This window comes from Bemisia tabaci, chromosome 10 (genome assembly GCF_918797505.1).
Source record: "Bemisia tabaci chromosome 10, PGI_BMITA_v3".
Classification (NCBI taxonomy): domain Eukaryota; kingdom Metazoa; phylum Arthropoda; class Insecta; order Hemiptera; family Aleyrodidae; genus Bemisia; species Bemisia tabaci.
In genome coordinates, this window is record NC_092802.1 from 21,850,436 (window position 1) to 21,872,475 (window position 22,040).

General features: G+C 38.5%; 2 protein-coding genes across 2 annotated transcripts in view; one reads left to right on the forward strand and one right to left on the reverse strand.

The window, feature by feature from the left end:
• Positions 1-2,145: 2,145 nt before the first annotated feature.
• The window catches only part of Obp19c (Odorant-binding protein 19c), a 50,668-nt gene continuing 30,773 nt past the window's right edge, over positions 2,146-22,040 (reverse strand). Inside the window, exons 5-6 of the mRNA XM_019052859.2 lie at positions 16,942-17,015; positions 2,146-2,505 (exon numbers count right to left, since the gene is read on the reverse strand). Coding sequence (XP_018908404.2) covers positions 2,482-2,505; positions 16,942-17,015 — 98 coding nt within the window. The 3' untranslated portion in view covers positions 2,146-2,481. The remainder of the gene's footprint in view (positions 2,506-16,941; positions 17,016-22,040) is intronic.
• LOC109037959 (very long chain fatty acid elongase AAEL008004) overlaps positions 21,149-22,040 on the forward strand; it is a 93,883-nt gene continuing 92,991 nt past the window's right edge. Inside the window, exon 1 of the mRNA XM_072305396.1 lies at positions 21,149-21,320. The gene's annotated coding sequence lies outside the window, so the exon portion shown is untranslated. The remainder of the gene's footprint in view (positions 21,321-22,040) is intronic.

Sequence of the window (22,040 nt, forward strand, 5' to 3'; positions counted from 1 at the left end):
TAAGCGGATTTCGTTTTGATTCAAGCGAAAATCCTATTGAATCAAGAGTATTTTTTCTTGTCAATGTTTTCAAGAGTCTGGACTCTAGATCCAATGTGTTTTTTTCCAGTGTAGGCTAGTGTCAGGCAAGGCAGCCGTAAGTGCTGTCTTCTGCATGCTTTCGTGGTTGCGTTTCGGACACACAATAAACACATTTTCAGGCTAGAAATTCGCAGATGAGGGCGGCACTTTACTCGAAAGCACTGTTTTTATTGGCTCTGGACTGGTGGAATAATGTCACTAACTGCTGTCTTGCCTGAAACTACGTCATTTTTGTGCATTTACGACTTTCTCATGTCTTGTTCTTATTCAATTAAGAAGAATTTAGCTGTTTGACCTATTTCAGTGATTTCATCTAAAAGAGATCAGACGAATTTTGAAGGAACCTCGATTTTCGAAAATTTGACTTTTACTGCTCTCTTTGCTATCAAGGCACGGCAGCGCTACGCAGGTGCAGTGTAGAACCGATGTAAGATCAGTTGCCTACCTATAAAATTGAAGGAAAATTATGTTTCAGGCCACGTAGATACAGAACAAGGCAGAAAATTAACACCGAAATATTTCGTAAGCTATATTTTGGAATCTTGAGAATTGAACGGTGCGCCGTCACAAAATTATGATAAAACGTTGCTGAAATATTTCTACTTGCTTCCTCTTAAAAATTAATGTCTGCAGCTCGCTGAAAGCAGTCTAATTGTTGAAACAACTCCATTTGTTTTGTCACAAATGATATTTAACAAATCGCTCCATCATCCTGTTCTTACATGCCTGAAGATCTTTAGGTGGCAGTGCTTTCTTACTGACAATAAGGAAAATGTCGTATGATCATTCGAATGCTGCCAAATTTCCCTTCATAAAATGTTCATTTTTTAGGAAAGCCATGAATATTTTTTCTTAAAATTTTGAGATTATTTAGATTTATTGCGGACAAAGTTCTCTGAAATCGTGGTTTAAGCAACATATTAACTAAGTATTAAAAAAATGGGTGTTTTATCAAAGATAATTTTGTAACTCCCGGAGGCTCCTACGACTACTTCCACATAAAGTGATCAGTGGCGATTCTTGAAAATTGGCAGCACTGTTTTCCCACCATTTAAGTGTATGTAAAACAATCGATTCTTGGTAAGGTAGCTCGCCATACCTAAAATCGATTTTTTCAATTGATTCAAACGGAGAAAAAACAGTGATGCCAACTTGAAAAATTGCCACCAAGCACGATGGAAGACGGTAACGCCTGGGAGTTCCAGATTAGAACCATGCAACCAGAAGTGCGCGTTGCATAACAGATTCATTGAAGGCAAATTTTACCAGAATAAGCAGCTCAATCATTTCGGAAAAGCACTGGTGATTCACAGAAGATTCATTGAGTTTAGCACATCTACTGTGAGACCAGTGGCGTGGCGTGAATTGCGATTTATCGATTGTTATGCCTTTTAAACTTATGGAAAAGGATCGATAAAGAGGGTGTTCACAGCGAACACCTTAATTATCGATTCTTTACCATAGGTTTAAATGGCATAACAATCGATAATCGCAATTCACGCCACGCCACTGCGTGAGACGCAGTAGTAAGTACGCTTTTCCACTGGCGACAGTACCTGATGGCCATCAAATATGATCCTACAAGCGGTGATGTTTCACCAGTGATGATATTTCAGTTTTGTCGGGCAAGTCCCCAGGTCAATTCAAATATGATAATGAACAGAATAATGTAAATGAAATGATTGTCACATTCCTCTTGTGCGCCCGAGAGAATAAATTTGTTGGAGGTCGAATGGGGCTTTTGGTCAAACGACCAGTAAAGTCAGTTCTTCAAAAATTTTGAAAATATACGAAGTTTTGCATGTTTTCGATAAAAGATATCTTGATTTTTCAAAATTTCTCGATTTTTCTAGTCATACGTTAATCAAAGCACCATTTTTTTTACATTTGACTCATCGGTGCACTCCTCTTCAATTTTTTGTGCCCAAATTAATTGTAGGTTGAGGCTTCGCTCAACTTTTTTCATGGATTTTAGACGGTAAATACCCATTTAGTTCGTTATGATTTTTAAAATCGGCTTCTCTAAAGCAACTTATCACCAGGAAAGATTAAAAAATTCGAAAGTATGCACGCATAATATTCGTTTATTCATTCATTTTTACAGAAGAATTTTCAGGCGGTTATTTTAAAGTATTAAAACGCAAGGTCAGCCTGGATAGATAGTTTTCCGACTGAGAAATGTGTTTTTTTGCCGACAGATTTGTATTCATTATGTCTCAATTGATGGATGCTAGATTGTATTCTGGATATATTGATAGATATAGGTAGTGTAGACGAAGGTTGGATGTTTAATGTAAAAGGTTGAAAAATGTCGCCAGGAATAGGTTTCTCCGGTCCTCTGAAGTGCATGCAGAGGCAGTCTTGAGGTCAGGCATCGTCAGTACTGCAGTTCTAGATATTTCAAGCCTTGATGTAAAAGTTGTGCTGAAACAGAAGAAAGTTAAAAGGAAACGACATAAGTATTTATGCAAAATAAATGAAAACAGAGCCAGTAATTCATAACGTATCAATTAAATTAACACGATCCAAACATTTTCGAATTGGGTGGAGCGAGATGAAGATGAACTGAATGGAAAAATGGAGTTCCTGCAGGAATGAGAAGACTTCCGATTCGAATACAAATCTCATGAGAAACACAATGGGCCAATCATCACGGTAAGCATTACATTTTCACATCTACAGGAGTACGAGAAGCATTGGGGAGAAAAGTCTAAAATTGGCATAAAAAAAACCTGCGAGACGATTCGCTCAAACTCTTGGATATTTTCAATCTTAACTTAAAAGACAAAAAGTGGTCGCCCCAGACCCCCTATTTAAAGGGGGTTTCAGACAGTATACCTCTCCTTCCGCCTAAGTATTACCCGATCGCACTGATGGACGGCCTCGAACGGGTAATACCTCCCTATAGCATTGAGAGATATTACCATTTCATTGAGGATAATTGCACCTTCGGGTCTTGTCTGAATGACAGTCATCTCATTTCTCCCTAAGTTTTAAGTGTGTCTTTTTCCCTAAATCACAAATGATTTTAGCACGTTGTATGAAAACGTCAACCTCGGGATTGAACTAACACACGATGATTCTATTCTAAGGCACGTGAGAACCATCTCTCTTGCGCTTCCGTGACGTCATCCGCTGCCAGGATTGCCAATACGTTACGGATAAAAAAAATTATGTATCTCCAGTGGTCTAGAAACTCACATATATGTTTAAACACACTACATTTCGTAGTAAGTAAAGAATATTAGGACCTACGTATAAAGAATAAAATTATCACTTAATGGTAAGAAACAACTTATATAGCTGATGATTACTATTAATTAAGAGTCCATGCGGATCAACATTGAGAAGGTAATTTAACCCTTTTTTTAAAATTTTTTTTTATCAGTATACGTAACTCTGGCGGGGCGACTCCAAAGTATTTCCTAATAACTAAAGTAGTTCTTAAACGGTGCGGAAGACCCTTCAGAGTTAAGATTTTACGATTGATCCGGCGATTGTTCGCTTAATTGGAAAAAACTCGTTTCAATAGGCAGAATATAAACTTAAACCAGGATTTTTAGAGAATTCCTCAAAGGGAAAATCCAACTATGATATCAAGCAACATTTTGAATAAACAATTTAATGGGTCATTTAGGTGTGTAAATATTTGATATTATTATTTATCTATTCATTATTGATTCGATTGATTTTTAGGTTATTATAATAAAAGATTTTTAATGCCTTAAAATAACCGAGGCGTTTGACCCGTAGAACTTTTGTTTGCACTGGAAAAAAAAAAAAAAAAAAAAAAAAAAAAAAAAAAAAAAAAACACATTGGAGCTAGAGTCCAGACTCTTAAAAACATCGACAAGAAAAAATACTCTTGATTCAATCGGATTTTTGCTTAAATCAAGAACCACGCCTCTTAATTTAAGCGGATTTCCTTTTGAATTCAGCAAAAATCTGATTGAATCAAGAGTATTTTTTCTTGTCAATGTTATCAAGAGTCTGGACTTTAGTTCCAATGTGTTTTTTTCCAGTGTGTTGTAACGTTTATGATTTGGTGTGTACTCTACTAAGTCGTTTTTCTCTGTAAAAATTTGAATTGTAAAGAATCGTATATATTCTATTCTTTTGTATATTTCTGGCAGCTGGCAACATCGAGTTTAGTGAACTTATGCCTCGATTAGCACTACTAAGTTCAAGTTTACCAGGAGCGTGGTCCTCACGCGAGAGTAAGCCGCGAGTACAATTTTATTGACGTTATAAATCTGATTCCACTCCAAATGCTTCATTTCGGTACAGCCATGTAACACCTCCATTTAACGCGCTCTCATGAGCGAAGATGTGCCACCAGGAATGCGTTTTGTTTTCCGCTGATGTAATTTGCAAAGGTCTTTAAATGTTTCAAGAACAATTGAGTATGTGCGTGTAAGTCGCTTTCACGACGCGCTAGGGCGCTCTACGACACCTACCTGCCACAGAAATCTGTCATGGTAGAGATCCTCCGGAGGCGATGATAATTATTAAACATAGCTTATAATATAGCTCCGGAATAATGGAGTAATTAGTTTAATATTGGAGCTTGTTGGATTCAAACTGAAAATATCGGTATAATCACACAGTACTAACCAAATACCACACATAACAAGAAAAAAATGGAAAATGACTAAATAAAATAAGAAATGAAACAGGGTCTACCTCCTGAAATCTCTTCTTCTAAATTCTAATTTTTTCGGGATTTGTTTCCACGTTAGAATCGTAGAGGACCAATGTTATCTTGTTATCTCGACACAAATAAGGAACCTCCCCCCCCCCCTCTAGGGCACACTTTGAAAACTTGGTGATTTTCTGTTCATTAAAGTCTCAACGCAAACATGAAAAGGTTAACCACCCCGCTCATCACTCCCTCCTAGAAACTGGTTACGTCGCACAGTGGATCGAGTCAATATAGGAGAGGTCGTACAAACTTTAGAAACTTTAAACGCTTATAACTCAATTTATACAAAACTTTGAGGTTTTAAAAGTGGTTCCATGGTTTTCTCGTGAAATTTCCGACTAGAAGCACCCCTTAAAATTTAAAACGTGACGAATTATTAAACATCAAAATTCGCAGTTTTAGTTACAAATTTCATATCCGACCCCTCTGATTGACTCGATCTACTGTGCGCCGCAAAAGCGATTATTCACTAGCTATTCATACCAACAGCGTACACAATCAATTCAAGGAGAATCTATCAGAAATATCTATAATCGGGTTTAGAAATAGAGAGGCTCAAATTTGACCTGAGTTTCTAAGTTGCAAAATCAAGCTAGAGACAAAAGTTTCCCGGTCAAAATATAATGTGTCATCGTGCACAGCTCTAATAAAACGCGTGTTACAATCTGTTAATGGACATAGAAATTGAAGAAAATGAGGCGCTCAAGGTAAGAACAATGAGCATTACTCTTCAATTTTTTGCGGATAATAAAATGCACCTTATCACCGGGTCATAATTTAGACGCCCCGTTTGTTTCAAGCTGCTTTATGGTTAAATTAAGGAACAGAACGAATTGAACTGTATTGCCGCACTTAGGAAAAACGTCGTATGAGCCATAAGGCGTTGCCAAATTTCCTTAGATAAAACAAGTATCTTCTTGTAAATTTCTGAATATTTTTCTTCAAATTTTTCAGATAATTTTGCTCGTATTTCACCTGAAGTTCCTGAAAATTTCGAGGGAAAATATTTATAACTTTCCTCCAAAATAAACATTTTATCGAAGGAAATTCGGCAACTCTCGAATGTTCATACGGCGTTTTTCCCTAGCACGGCATTGTAGTCGCTCATTAATTGAAAACGCCACGTCAAAGGTCACGCGATTTATTTAATTAAGATGACAGGCCCGACAAAACTGGGTGTAAATCTAGTCACCAAGAATATTATGGGTTGGAGACAGAAAAAGTCATTCCTCTTGTTCCTATTCATCAGGCGAGACATGTCCGGAGGTGTAAATGTGTGACTGTCCACGGGGAAAGGAAATTTTCTGTTTACAAACACAAAATCAAAATTGAGTGATCTTTCACGAGGCGTCATCCGACGAGAATTACCGCTAATCCTTGAAATCAACTCATAGGCCAAGATTCTGCACTTGAAATGGAGGCTTCAAATGGAACATCACATCGACTCTTTGACGACATAATTGGTTGGCAGTGTGGTGATTACGGCTCATTGGTGTCATATTTCGTCGCTCCTTTGACGTAAGGGCATACCTCGATTTTGGGTTGAGCTTCAGAAAGCATGGATTCATACGTAAAAAAGGGTTCATGTAGAAATTGAGAAACGCCCTTACGTCAGAGGGTCGCCGATTTTCGAGTCTCTCACTTTAACAAAGACAAATTAGTAGAGACCAGTGGCGTAGAGTGCTTTGAGATAAATCGATTGTTATGCCATTTAAACCTATGGAAAAGGATCGATAATTAGGGTGTTCGCAGCGAACACCTCAATAATTGATTATTTACCATAGGTTTAAATGGCATAACAATCGATATATCGCAAAGGACGCCACGCCACTGGTATATAGAGACGCTTTTGGTGGTCTCTTGGTAACGGGTAAAAACTTATTGGGCTCACGCACTGATTGCCGTTTCTGCGGAGCTCTATGTGACTGACAAGAATGTGCGCTTGACATTCAACAAGAAGGTACTGCTAGAGCTGAGGATGTTTTGAACATCTACTCGGTCTTTTCGAATCAATAATCTTGAATGACCAATTAACTATTGTAGACGATCTTGGAGACTTTAACGAAAGAGTAGGAAAGTAGGCAAAATTTACACATTCCCAAACTGACACTGACCTATTCCAAGATATGGAGCGATCCTATTGGTGGAGGTGGATGATTGCAATGGAAGGTAATCAATTTAGCTACTAAAGGCAACGCACGAGAGACTATAGTTAGTCTAGCATGGCTCCCTTATAGTTTAAGACAACCACCCGTTTCAACCAGTAGGATCGCTACTGTTTCTGCTAATGTTGCTACTGCATTCTGTTTCTATCACTTTGTCTATAAATTTCAATAATCAGCCCACAGTACCATATGATCAATCGACTAACTATAGTCCAACTCGATTCCAATTGACTAGATAAAATATTTTAGTGTACAGGGTGCCCGTAAAATCTACTCCCCTCTCTGACTTTTTACCTATAATTGAGTTAAAGATCTGAAACTTGGGGAATGTTCTTACGTCAAAGAGAGCTACTTTTTGGCTCCTTAAAATTTTCAGGGGGATCCTCTTGGAGAGAGGGGGTAACGGACCCCAATTTTCATCTAAATGAAAAGACCCCCTGTGTGATATCTCGTTTGATAGAACTTGCGGTACATTTTACAGATTTTGCCGACAAATACTTCATATTAAATTACACTTTCGAAAGTCGATGAAACCACCGTTTCCAGAATACCCAGTGAAGGGTCTTTATTTGTCTCTTGCAGCGGGCTGATAGTTGAAATTGATAGACGTAGCGATAGACAAAGAAGACGTAAGGAGTATGGAGCGATGCTATTGGTCAAAATGGATGGTTCTTATAGGCTAAGGGGGTAAATGATGGACTAACTAATAACTATAGGGTCTCTTGTGGGTTGCCGTTGGTTATTCTTAGACTACCTTTTGCCATGGGAACGGAGTTCCCCATGATATTAGAATCGTTCCGTTGCTTTCGCTATGGGATTCCCTATACCTCTGCGACCTTGAGCGTTTCGCCCAGTCTCCGATTTTTGGTTGATTTTCCGATGTATCAAAAACCGTTGTATTTTTTAGCCAATCATGTCTCTACGTCAAGTTGTGTTGATTGCTAAAATTCGCTTTCAGCGAGTTTTTTTCCACCTTGAGATGTCGTGTCTGACTGGTAAATCTGCGCAGAACCACGAAGTTCCGTTTTTAGGCAAATTCTTTTTTTTGGGAGGTTCTGATTGGTCATTTTTCGCCATCAGTTTTCTGTTCGTTGGTGCAGAAGATCGCCTACCTCGGTGTTCTTGAGAAGCCGCCATTATCCCACCTCAAATTTGAAAAATAGAAGTAAAGAAATAATAACCATCGTACAAGGTGGAAAATTGTTCTGGAGGACTCGTTACGGATAAAGAAGTCAAAATCAGAGCTCGATTGATTGATTTAATTCATGGATACGCAAATATTGCCTTAGCTCAACTGCCGCGATCGGAATGCGTGCTGGGATGAACCTCAAGACGCATTAAAACAGTGCGAACCATGGCTCCTACAGCAATGCGCTTCATATTCCAAAAGCAGTCAAGGTCTCTTGTGATAAGTCCCGCCCATTGCCCGAGTCTTTTAAATGCTATTTTTACTCCCGCTCACGTGGATCCGTCATAGCCTAGTTGACTAAACCGCCTCGTATTTGTGATTAGATACGGGCACCCGGCGATCGTGATTTCGATACCCGACGATGGGAACTACTTTTCAATGGTTGTATTGAATGTTTTAGACTAATCATCAAAAAATAATTAATAGTAGATGATAAATGTACGAACATTTTCTCGTGAGTTAATATGTTAAACAAAAAGACTGGAATATACCTCCTTCATATAATCAGCCACGTGTTCCCCCAAATTAATGACGTTATTTGCTTTTTTCAATAAAGTTAATTTGCATTCAACGTTCGTAAGTTAAGCAAAAAGTACCTATTGATACAAATAGAAAGACATGAAAATAGTATGTCTAACATTTCAGTTGTTGTTTTTTTTTTTTTTTATTTATTTTTTGTTTTTTTGTTTTTTCAATAAAACAAACTGACTGCAGGGACTAGAATCATCGTATCTCTGAAGACAAAAGCTAAGTTTTTTGATACAGAAATACTAATATATTCATCCTTTATATAATCAGGGAGATGTTGACCCAAATATTGATGTATATTTTCTCTGTTCGCCCAAATTAATGATGGTATTTTCTTTTTTCAATAAAATTAATTTACATTCCACGTTCTTAAAGCAATATTTTCTCCAAAATTCAGCAAAAAATAACAATTTATACCTACGCAAAAAGTAAATAAATAAATAAAGCAATGACATGAAAGTAGTATAGGTAGTACACATCTAACATTTCGGTTACATCTATTTGAATGATAAAAATGGCAACTTAGGAAGCACATATAGGTCACTTATCGACGGTGAAACTACCAAACCACGTATCTCGGTTTGCGACGTCGCAGACTTTCTGTCATACTTTATTTTTTAAATGAAAAGCTACTTAACGTCCAGTCTTGAAAATTTCCGTGATTTTTCCTCTTCGTGCGGAGAAAATTCTGTGAAAATTTCAAGGAATGATATTGATTTGGTCTACTTCAAAAAAATAAAATGTGAGCGGAGATTTTTAAACACCGCAAACGAGATACGTGGTTTGGTAGTTTCACCGTCGTTATGATGCGTATTCGGGCATATGCGTAGAGTAAAAATATCATACTTTACGCCGAAAAAACGAAACTGAAAGTTAAATGCGTTAACTTCCAAAAACCATACATAATCCAACGAAAATAAATAATTGGTAAATAACAGCTTTCTTGTATGCAAAGAAAAAAATGAAAAATGTTAAAAAAGAGATGTCGACACAAAATTACATAGCCCCTTCAATTCTGAAGATACTACAAACGAACTGTACCTTAAAATTTTCATATCCCAGAAGCAAAAGTTCCCATGACGAATATTGCTATCGCTAGCGATTGCAAAAACTAACTTGTTTGTTCATTGCAACTACCCGCTTCCATCAATAGGATCTCTCCATATCTCTTTTATCTTCTTTGTCTTTAGTTTTGTCTAGCTTTGGCTATAGCTTTGTCTACAGATTTGTTTATCAATATCAACAGTCAGCCCGCTAGCAATAGACACAGAAGACTAAAGGGATTGGAGGGATCCAATCGGTGGAAGTGAGTGGTTACAATAGACAAAGCAGGTAGGTAATAGACTAACTAACGGCATCCCATGAGAGACCCAACACGGAGAAAAAAACTTCGTGCGTGGGGCCCGAAGTACAGGTCATATGGATCTCTGAAGTTATCGGATCACGTATCTAAATACTTGCGGTCCAGCTGCCGAAGTTCAGGTCAGACATCTGAAGTACTTCGATATATGCCGAAGGGTTCGGGTCACACATCTGAAGTACTCCGGTGCATACCGAAGTGCCTCGATGTCTGACCTGAACTTCGGCAGCTCAACCTCAAGTTTTCGGATGCGTGATCAGAAAACTTCAGAGATCCATATGACCTCAACTTCGGGTCCCGTGCACAAAGTTTTTTTCTCCGTGTATAAATATTCCATCATTTACCCCCTTAGTCTATGAGAGCCGCCTATTTCAACCAACTCCTGCAGGCTGATTATTGGAATCAATAGACAAAGCTATAGACAAAGAAGACAAAAGGTATATGGAGAGATCCTATTAGTGGAAGCGGGTGTCTTGGAATGTCTTTGGGGTGGATATAATGGACAAAGGAGGTAGGTACTGGACTAACTAACGGCAACCCACGATAGATCCTGTAGTTTTCCACCATTTACCCCCTTAATCTGTAAGAGCTACCCATTTCAACCAATAGGTTCGCTCCATACTCCCTATGTTTTTTTAGTCTATCGCTTTGTCTACCAATTTCAACAATGAACCCGTCGGCAGGCAGTCATGCTGCGACGTCTTCAGAATATCCCGCCTCGGGTGGCAACGGGCTGATGCGGCGCGGCTGGTCGGGGCGTTAATGAAGACGTAAGTGTGAACTTGGTGCGTTGCGCGCCCGCCGTCATCGTCGGTTCTGGACGTGAGACGTGCGCGTCGACGACGCCGAGAACGGTTATGCAATGGCCTCCACACCGGGAACCGCGCGCGGCGCGCTGGGCTAATAGCCTGCTGCCGTCCGCCCGGCGCTAGGTGTCCGCAGACCAATGCCCGCCGTATCTCTGCACCAGATCTTCCGAGAGCCCCCCCCCCCCCCCCCCGCCCCCGCCCTCGCGTTGCACCATTTGTGTTTGGATGAAATGGGTCTCTTGCAAGCAAGAAATACAGCCAATTGAACACATTTTTTGAGGGAAACTTCACTCGAAAATACAACAAAAAACAATTTAAAAAGCGGGCAGCAAGGCTAAAAGTTTACACACATAAACACATTGGATCTTGGGTCCAGACTCTTGAAAACATTGACAAAGAAAAAATATTCTTGATTCAATCGGATTTTTGCTTGAATCAAAACGAAATCCGCTTAAATTAAGAGGCTTGGTTCTTGATTTAAGCTTAAATCTAATTGAATCAAGAGTATTTTTTCTTGTCGATGTTTTTAAGAGTCTGGACTCTAGATCCAATGTGTTTTTTTTTCCCGTGCACAAAACCAAAACGATCCGGCTGAAAATTCAGCCATCCTCAGTCGGATAAATCAAAGATAATAAAATGGTTAAAAATCTAAAACAGTACCTACAACATTCTCAATTGAAAGGTACAGTCAGGTACTATTTTAGATTTTTTAACCATTTTTATTTTTTATTGCAAACAAGCCGAAGTTTGAGAAATTTGTTGGCTCATGCATGATGTCACGCAACGCTCATCATCCACCATGTAAGTAGATCAACAGCCGAAATAAGAGTGATTACTGTTGCTCCCCTAATCGTCCATAAGGAATTGTTGAATCCCCGAAAGTAAAAGGTTCTACCTTTCATTCGCCAAGAGGCCAGTGGAGGGTCTTATGTCTCTGTTTCTCAGTCAAATGACAAATCTTGAGGATAAATACCTGATGCATTTCAGCAGGTTCCAATTTTCAGGCATTTTTAGGGGAGAGTCCCAAAAACCAAAAACTGTCAATTGATCGATTGAGTATTGAATCGCTCTGCAAAGTTCTACGTATATACAATACAACCACAGTGTAGATAAGAACAAAGCACAAAAACATAGCCCGAATATACGAATAAAGAGGAGATTTAATTAAAATATGGGTAAATAAGGATAAAAGATTATTAAAACACTAAAACACAGGACGTTTCAAGCTGTTACCAGCTCATTTTCAGCTGCGAAAAATCTAAAAACAAGTAAAAAATTGAGTGGCGACCTGACCCCAGCCGTTATCACGTAACCACTGGAATTCAGCACCGAACATCCGAGGCAGACATAGTGGCCACCTACACATCAACCAATGTGGAAGATGTGCAGGAGCAGGGGTTGCCTACCCATCTTCCACATCGGTTGATGTGTAGGTGGCCACTATGTCTGTCTCGGATGTTCGGTGCTGAATTCCAGTGGTTACGTGATAACGGCTGGGGTCAGGTCGCCACTCAATTTTTTACTTGTTTTTAGATTTTTCGCAGCTGAAAATGAGCTGGTAACAGCTTGAAACGTCCTGTGTTTTAGTGTTTTAATAATCTTTTAGCCTTATTTACCCATATTTTAATTAAATCTCCTCTTTATACAACCACATTGACGTTACCTACCCTGGTAAAAATTGGCAGTAGAATCTTTGTTCCAAAATACCATAGACCTACGGCCGGCTGTAAGATTTCCAATAGCTTCTATAGCCGGCTACACAATTTCTTATAGCCTTTTATAGCCGATGGCGATTAAGCAATGGCCAGGCGATAAAGCGTATGCTAAACGTCACTAATTACGGACTAAATTAGGACTTAATGAGTTTTTGGACCACTGCTCTCTTTTTGGGCCGTAGTATCTTGATTTATTTTTCGAGGAACGCTCCGTACTTTTGATGGATGCCTGTCATTCCTAATATATTAGGGCGCCTTCAGTTTCGTATGATACTGTGCAATACCTCTGGTGTGAAATAGTTGCTTCAAGCGCCGTGGCACTCTGGCGGCGCGGCAGACGGGCAGCCAGCGCGAAACGCGCATTGGCGCCTACAAACCTAACAGGGATACTTCACGCGTTGCGCAATGCGTGAAGTATCCCTGTTAGGTTTGTAGGCGCCAGTGCGTCGCCGCTCCGCTTTGTGTTAGGCTCTAATATTTAATCTGGCGGAGTCAGCGTTTCACTGATTTCATGTTGCATTGTATGATATGAAAAAAAATATGTATTAAAGAAAAATATAACGTGTTTTGTAAATATTAAGGTGGTTCCGTAACAAACTAAATGATTTCCAAAGCACACGAATTTCTACACAATTCCTGATAGCCTTTTATAATCGATGGCGAAAAAGCAACAGCCAGGCTGTAAAGTGTAAAGCCCGGCTATAGGAACTATAGCCCGGCTGCATGATTTTTTATCGCTTCGTACAGCCCGGCCGTATGATTTTCTCCGTATTCTACAGCCAGCTATATGATTTTCTGTAGCCTTCTTTAGCCGGCCATAAGAATTCCTATGGTATTTTGAAACGAAGCTCTTATCGCCAATTTTTACCAGGGTAGCTATGATTCGGTTTTATCACTGCATGCATAGTTCAGTTCGAAAACTGATGGTGTAACGAAGGCTCTCGGAAGACTTAGTCCTACTGAAAAAGCGTGTATATTTATGAGCGCTTAAATACCGATTTCTCGACCCGCACTAAGAAAAATCGCTCTCCTGATAGATATAGAACAGAGAACACTCATAAACACTTTTCTCTTTGTTTTGATTTTCTCGGCTATCATGTAGTCTGCAGGTTTCTATTTGGAATTTTTATATTTTATTTTTATATTTCCGATTGAAAATGGCTCAGTTTTTCGCCGAAACGTCTTGGATCTTCATGTGTAATTTTTAGCCTTGTCTCCCGTTTTTTTCTCCGATGTTTTTGATATCACCATTGTTACGGACTGCTGTTTTAGAAATTTTAACCTACGAACACTCATAAATGGATTGTCAAGTATTTAATATTTTGTACCGTTTTTAGTATGAAACCTTTTAAATAATATCCCATTATGATCAACTCTGTCCAGTGGTATATTCAAACACAGTGAAAACAATTCAGGCACGAATGCTCAAACGTAAAAAAATCAGATTAGCCACTCAGATGAAGATAGTTAATGCGCAGTAATCAACCATACCCATTAGCACATCAATTATATTTCACATTTTGGTTTTGCCAGTAGCTCAGGGCGGTCCACAGTTTCCGCATACTGTTGATGAACTCAAATCAGGTGTCATGTGACTAAGATATTTTAATGGCCTCGACAAAAGGTTAGTGGCCAGGAATGATCGACTCAGGAAACATCAGTGAGTGATTTTTGATGCATATTTTCCTGGATAATCCACGGGGAGAACTCGAAGGATTTTCAAATTGACAAACCTACGATTTTGGATGTAGAGATTTTGCGAGCTTTTGCAGGGACAGAAAAATAATTGAAGCTGAAGTTTTCATATAATAACGTTTTTTCTTTGAGAGCTAAAATTTTGGGCAGTGTCTCTCGAGAAAACCGAGTGACACCAGATATGCTAAATTTCATTAGATAGTTTATATTTTTCTTAAGAGAATGAATATGTCAATTTGCTTAAAAGTTTCAGGGACTGTTGCTAGATTACTAGCGCGGTTTTTCAGATTTTTTGAAACCCATGCATCCACCCCTTCAGTGGCGTGGCGTGAATTGCGATATATCGATTGTTATGCCATTCAAACCTATGGTAAAGAATCAATTATTAAGGTGTTCGCTGCGAACACCCTGTTTATCGATCCTTTTCCATAGGCTCAAATGGCATTACAATCGATATATCGCAATTCACGCCACGCCACTGCACCCCTTGTGGCGCCACCGTTACGCTGGTGAAGAATCCTTCAAAATAACTACGTAACATTTGTTACGACAACCCCCCTCCCCTTCTTCCAAAAAACTCGCAATAAGCTTACTTTTGTGAGGCCTCCATAAATTGTAGAGACCGATAAATCAAATTCAAATATTATTGGCGAAATGAATGTTTGAATCTTTAAATTAAGAGGTATGTGTTAAGAAAAATGTAACTAGTAAGATAGGTTATGAAAATACAAGTGAAAATATGAATACTGAGGACAATAAATTGGAATTCACATATCGGTGGTAATAGTGTGAAACTACGTATACTCATTGCGATGTTTCAAAATCTCTGCTCCAGTAATATATTTTTTCGAGGAGAAACAGGTCAAGTAGGTACATAGCTTGAAATTTTTACGGAATATTCTGCTGATAAAGAAGAAATCTTAAGGTAATTTTCAAGAAATTAAGTTGACTGGTTTTCCAAAGAAAAAATAAAGCAGGACACGTGAAACTACGTATGCTCATTGCGATGTTTCAAAATCTCTGCTCCAGTAATATATTTTTTCGAGGAGAAACGGGTCAAGTAGGTACATAGCTTGAAATTTTTACAGAATATTCTGCTGATAAAGAAGAAATCTTAAGGTGATTTTCAAGAAATTAAGTTGACTGGTTTTCCAAAGAAAAAATAAAGCAGGACACGTGAAACTACGTATACTCATTGCGATGTTTCAAAATCTCTGCTCCAGTAATATATTTTTTCGAGGAGAAACGGGTCAAGTAGGTACATAGCTTGAAATTTTTACGGAATATTCTGCTGATAAAGAAGAAATCTTAAGGTAATTTTCAAGAAATTAAGTTGACTGGTTTTCCAAAGAAAAAATAAAGCAGGACACGTGAAACTACGTATACTCATTGCGATGTTTCAAAATCTCTGCTCCAGTAATATATTTTTTCGAGGAGAAACGGGTCAAGTAGGTACATAGCTTGAAATTTTTACGGAATATTCTGCTGATAAAGAAGAAATCTTAAGGTAATTTTCAAGAAATTAAGTTGACTGGTTTTCCAAAGAAAAAATAAAGCAGGACACGTGAAACTACGTATACTCATTGCGATGTTTCAAAATCTCTGCTCCAGTAATATATTTTTTCGAGGAGAAACGGGTTAAGTAGGTACATAGCTTGAAATTTTTACGGAATATTCTGCTGATAAAGAAGAAATCTTAAGGTGATTTTCAAGAAATTAAGTTGACTGGTTTTCCAAAGAAAAAATAAAGCAGGACACGTGAAACTACGTATACTCATTGCGATGTTTCAAAATCTCTGCTCCAGTAATATATTTTTTCGAGGAGAAACGGGTCAAGTAGGTACATAGCTTGAAATTTTTACGGAATATTCTGCTGATAAAGAAGAAATCTTAAGGTGATTTTCAAGAAATTAAGTTGACTGGTTTTCCAAAGAAAAAATAAAGCAGGACACGTGAAACTACGTATACTCATTGCGATGTTTCAAAATCTCTGCTCCAGTAATATATTTTTTCGAGGAGAAACGGGTCAAGTAGGTACATAGCTTGAAATTTTTACGGAATATTCTGCTGATAAAGAAGAAATCTTAAGGTAATTTTCAAGAAATTAAGTTGACTGGTTTTCCAAAGAAAAAATAAAGCAGGACAGGACGTCTGCAACGTCGCAACCGGAGATACGTGGTTTCGTACTTCGGCTATCGATATGTCAGTGTAGGCAACATGGGCATGGGCGTCCATATGGTTGAAATGTGGTATCACCGTTAATGAAAAAGTATCCTTTCACCGAAGCAGGAGAGGAGATGATTCTAACGCATTGACTGTGCGCCTACCAGTTTCGATGTAGGCAACACGAGCTCTCTCGAGGTCGAATAGTGGTATCTTCGTGAAATGTGATGCTTACTTGGAACACATGAGTACCCAAACAGTAACAATTATTACGTGCTTAATGAGTACCCATTCGTTCCTAAACCCAGCTATGCAGTTTTATTCTACAGGAAATTGCTCTGCCTATTGATACATGTCCACTACCGGCATAGTTCTGAGACAAGCCTACAGCATAGCAAAAAAAAGTATTTGTGGTACAAATGGATCTCTGGCTGAATGTGTATATCAGCAAGAGAGTTTTAGGATCATTATTTCAATGGTGCTACCGCGTTTTTGGTCGTGCTAGGATAAGGTTATAGTGATGCCGGTACTCACCTTTTGCCCTTCCTTGGCAAAACACTGACGAATGTTGTGGGCCAAGGAACACTTCATACCCGCGGTTGGTTTCACTGAAACACATAGAGCAAAACCATTTTAACCAAGATGCAATCGCACACTGCGGTATTTAAAGCTCCTAAAATTAATATTTAAATTATTAAAAATAAATTACTATAAAAATGACCCATGAATTTCATCTTAGAATGACGGCTGTGTTCTATACAACATTTTAATAGAAACGTCTAAATTTTGTTCAGTGGTCTAATGCTTGGTCCGGTCATGCCATGAAGAGTACACTTGGTTACAACCTTCTCCTTTTCCTTAACCGTTCACCACAGTGCCACATTGACAGGGGCGGATCCTGTAATTTGGCAACACCGGATTCCCTAAATTTAAACCTATATTAAATAATCGATTCTTGTCCCCTCCAAGATCGATACATTTCCATAGGTTTAAATTAAGAAAAACAATGTTGCCAACTTGCTGGATCCGCCAATGCACATTGATGGAAGAGTACACTGCCGTACTGAGGAAGAAGGCCGTATGAACCTTCAGGCGCTGCAAAATTTGCCTCGATTAAATACGAATTTATTGGGAAAGTCGCTCATATTTGTAAGTATGTATGAGCCGCTTTTACGGCGCGCTAGGGCGCTCTGCGACACCTACCCGCCACAGGAATCTGTCACGGTAGAGATCCTCCGCTCATATTTTTCCTCTAATTTTTCAGACAGTTTTGTCTGCAATTTCATCTAAGTCTTCTGAAAATTTTAAGGAAAAATATGCATACCTCTCCTAAAAAATACGTGTTTTTTCCGGGAAATTTGGCGAAAACTCTCGAATGTTCATACGACGTTCTTCCTTTGTACGGCAGTACACTGCCGTACAAAGGAAGAACGCCTTATGAACCTTCAAGCGTTGCCAAATTTCCTTTGATATAACACGAATTTCCTGCTAAATTTATGAATGTTTTTCCTCTAATTTTTCAGATAATCTTGCTCGCAATTTAGACTCAAGTTCCTGACAATTCCAAGGAAAAATTTTCAGATATTTCCTCAATAATAAACATTTTATCGAAGGGAATCTGGCAACTCTCGAATGTTCATACGGCGTTCTTCCTTAGCACGGCAGAATGGCATTCCACTCCGAATCTGAATTCATCGCTGCGACTTGTCAATTGGACAACGGTAAGCGGAAGAGAGCTAACTATATTTTATTATGAGCCATAGTTGCAGTGTACTCCAATACGATCAAGGGCTCATACGGAATTCCTGATAGACAGCGTTCTCTGTCAATTCGTCACTCCGCCTGACATGCTGACTCGTGCTTTCACTCCTTCGCACTGCGCTCCGCACAGTAATGAGGCTGCTTCTTATTTGTGGCTCACTAACCAGCCGAGCGTGTGGCGTGCAGACTGGTCAGATACCGATTTTTTAAGAGTTCTTCGCACAGTGAGTCGATTCTCATCGGCCTGAAGTTCAGATAAGTCATTTGAACTAAAAACCCTTACGGATGGAGATAAGGAAGAACGCCGTATGAACATTCGATAGTTGCCAAATTTCCTCTCAGAAAATAGTTATTTTTGAAGGAAGTAATGAATATTTTCCCCTTGAACTTTGATAGAATCCTCGGTGAAATCGGGAGCAAAATTGTCGAAAAAATCAGAGGAAAAATATTTACAAATTTTCCCGAAAATTCCTTATTTACCGAAGGAAATTTGGCAACGCTGGAAGGTTCATACGGCGTTTTTCCTTAGCATGGCAGAATACTCAGCTATGCCAAGTAAATACGCCGAATGAGCATTCGAATGTTGCCAAATTTCGTCTGGGAACATATTTATTTTTAAGGAAAGTTAAAACTGTTTTTTTTTTTTTTTTTTTTTTTTTTTTTTTTTTGGAAATGTTCAGACTTTTTAGTTCTAATTATGAACGAAATTTTCCCGAAATTAGGAAAGAATCCTCACAAATTTTCCTGAACATTTTTTATCAGTCGAAGATAATTGATAACGAATGATGGCTTATACGGCGGTCTTCCGAGGACGGCAGCACTATGGTATTGCCCTAATCCCAGTGAAAAATGAATATTCTAGAAATGTCTGAAATATTTTTTCTTGAATTTTATAAAGGATTCTCTTTGAAATTTCTATAATTTAACAAATTTACTCTGCTTCTTTTTCAAAAAAAAAAAAAAAAAGAAAATTCGCCGTGTGAACCCTCTGACATTTTCATGTATTTTCTGATTAAATACGAATATCCTTGAATGTCTTCTAAATATTTTCTTTTGAATTTTCCGGGTTTTTTTTCTCTCGGCGGGGAGGTTCATCGTGACATCTACTATCGTCCAAACACGGGCAGAAAGTTTTTTTGACAAAAATTGGGACGTGAATGTGTGAAAGTCTGTCTAGTTTGTTAGTTTTTAGGGTGCAACTGCAGATCTACTCTCTCGAGATTTTTTTACAAATTCACATTAGGATTTTAAATTACAACGCCGATGCTTGCATCACATATCAAACATCACATACATCACATCATCACATAGACACATACATCATTTCAAAGGCAGACTTCAAATTTCTTCATGAAGGGTTTTTTTTAAGTCATACGGAGTTTCCCATAATTTATGGGCGGGAAGAAAATGATGAAATATTAAATCTTTAGAAAAACTTAATACGCGCTTGACTGTAAACCTTAAGCGACCGACTCTTAATAGCTGTTTAATTACTAGGTTCAGTCTGAACCAAGTTATTACAACTTGCACTTCAAGCCATCCCATTCACTGACATAATGTTGAGTAGATTTGTTGTCAGTCCTTTCTATTTAACACCGCCGCAGTAAAATGAGTAAACATCTTGTTTCAGAATTTTTCCATTAAAATCTAAGGGGTTTTCCAGATTTAGGTTTGCGTAACAGATGCTGGTTTAAAAACAAGGAATCATAATAAAACTTATTGAATACTTGCAAACAAAACCTCGATTGATGGTCCATGGTCCATTCTCTAATGGTTCGGATGGTCCGGTTGCCAATCGATCAATTCGCGTCTTTACTTTTCGATAGATTTATGCCAAATGAATTTATTTTTGGATCGATCGATACAACCTTGAATCCATCGACAGACCCCTTGAGTCGATTGACAAAATCTGTGAATTGATCGACAAAATCCGCGAGTCAATCGACAAAATCCACAAGTCGATCCTCAAAATCTGCAGGTCGATTAACAAAACCTCGAATCAATCGAATTTTTTCGATCGAATCGGTGCCAATCGATCGATTCGCGTTTTTACGTTTCGATAGATCTATGCCAAATGAATTTATTTTTGGATCGATCGATACAACCTTGAATCCATCGACAAATCCCTTGAGTTGATTGACAAAATCTGTGAATTGATCGACAAAATCCGCGAGTCGATCGACAAAATCTGCGAGTCAATCGATTTAATCCGCGGGTCGATCCCCAAAATCTGTAGGTCGATTAACAAAACCTCGAATCAATCGAATATTTTCGATCGAATCGGTGCCAATCGATCGATTCGCGTTTTTACTTTTCGATAGATTTATGCCAATCGAATTTATTTTTGGATCGATCGATACAACCTTGAATCCATCGACAAACCCCTTGAGTCGATTGACAAAATCTGTGAATTGATCGACAAAATCCGCGAGTCGATCCCCAATACTGCCGTGCTATAAGGAAGAACGCCGTATGAACATTCAAGAGTTGCCAAATTTCCCTAGATGAAACATGTACTTTTGACGAAAATCATGCACATTTTTCTATGAAATTTTCAGGTATTTTAGGCTAAATTGTACACAAAAGTGTCTAAACATTTTGGAAAAAAATATTCATAAGTTTCTCAGTAAATTCGTTTTTTATGTAAGGAAACTTGGCAATGCCTGAAGGTTCATACGGCGTTTTTCCTTAGAATGGCAGAATATCCGTAGGTCGATTAACAAAACCTCGACTCAATCGAATTTTTTCGATCGAATCGGTGCTAATCGATCGAATCACTTTTTTACTTTTTAATCGATTCATGCAAATAGAATCCATACTCTCCATATTTTCCGGGGGTAGTTTTTGATCGCAAAGCGTTGTAGCTCCTAGGATTCGACAGCCGGTGCAGCACATCCGGTGGCGCCCGCTGGCCGTTGGGCACCCCACGGGGACAGGCGTCGCGTCGCGTCACGGCGAAGCGCATCGGCGTCGCGGCGCGTTCCGACGCCTGGCGATCAGTCCGTCGATACCTCCCGCGCGCCGCTCATCGCGTTCGAAAATCGTTGTCCGACCCGCGAGTGATCTCCATCGAGTGTTGTGTGAACCCAGGATCGAACGGAATCCATCGGCATCCATCGCCACCCGGTAGCACTTCCGGTTGGATTAGGCAGGTACCAATATTAAATTCCACTCGCCACCGCAAAATTGTTTATTTTTATTTGTTTTTTTTTATTTTTAGGTAAGTACTGAAATTTTTAGGATTGGGCCGAAATTTTGTACGAAAATCTTATTTTTATTTTTTTGGAAGGATTAGGCAGGTACCAAGATTAAATTCCACTCGCCACCGCAAATTTTTTTATTTTTATTTATTTATTTTTATTTTTAGGTAATTACTGAAATTTTTTGGATTGGGCCGAAATTTTGTACGAAAATCTTATTTTTGTTTTTTTGGAAGGATTAGGCAGGTACCAAGATTAAATTTCACTCGCCACCGCAAAACTTTTTTTTGGATCACGGATCAAAATTCAGGGATGAGGGACCGTTCATGAAATACGTGACGCTATAGAAATCGGGGCTTTTTCGATCTCTCTCAGAACGCGCTTGTTCATACGGGTAGACTCCTCCCTGAACGGGATTAACGTTCGTCTTGACACCCCCCCCCCTCCAATTCGAAAAATCACTGATTGACCTTGGTTTTTCTTTTTTTTATGTGTCGAAAAAAAAGAAAGAAACGAAGAAATGGAAAAAAAGAAAAAAATGAAAAAAAAACGAAAAAATGGAAGAATAAAAAAAACGAAAAAATGGAAGAATTAAAAAAAATAATAAAGAAAAAAAAAGGGAAAAAAGGGAAAAAAGGAAAAAAAAGGGAAAAAATGAAAAAAAGGAAAAAA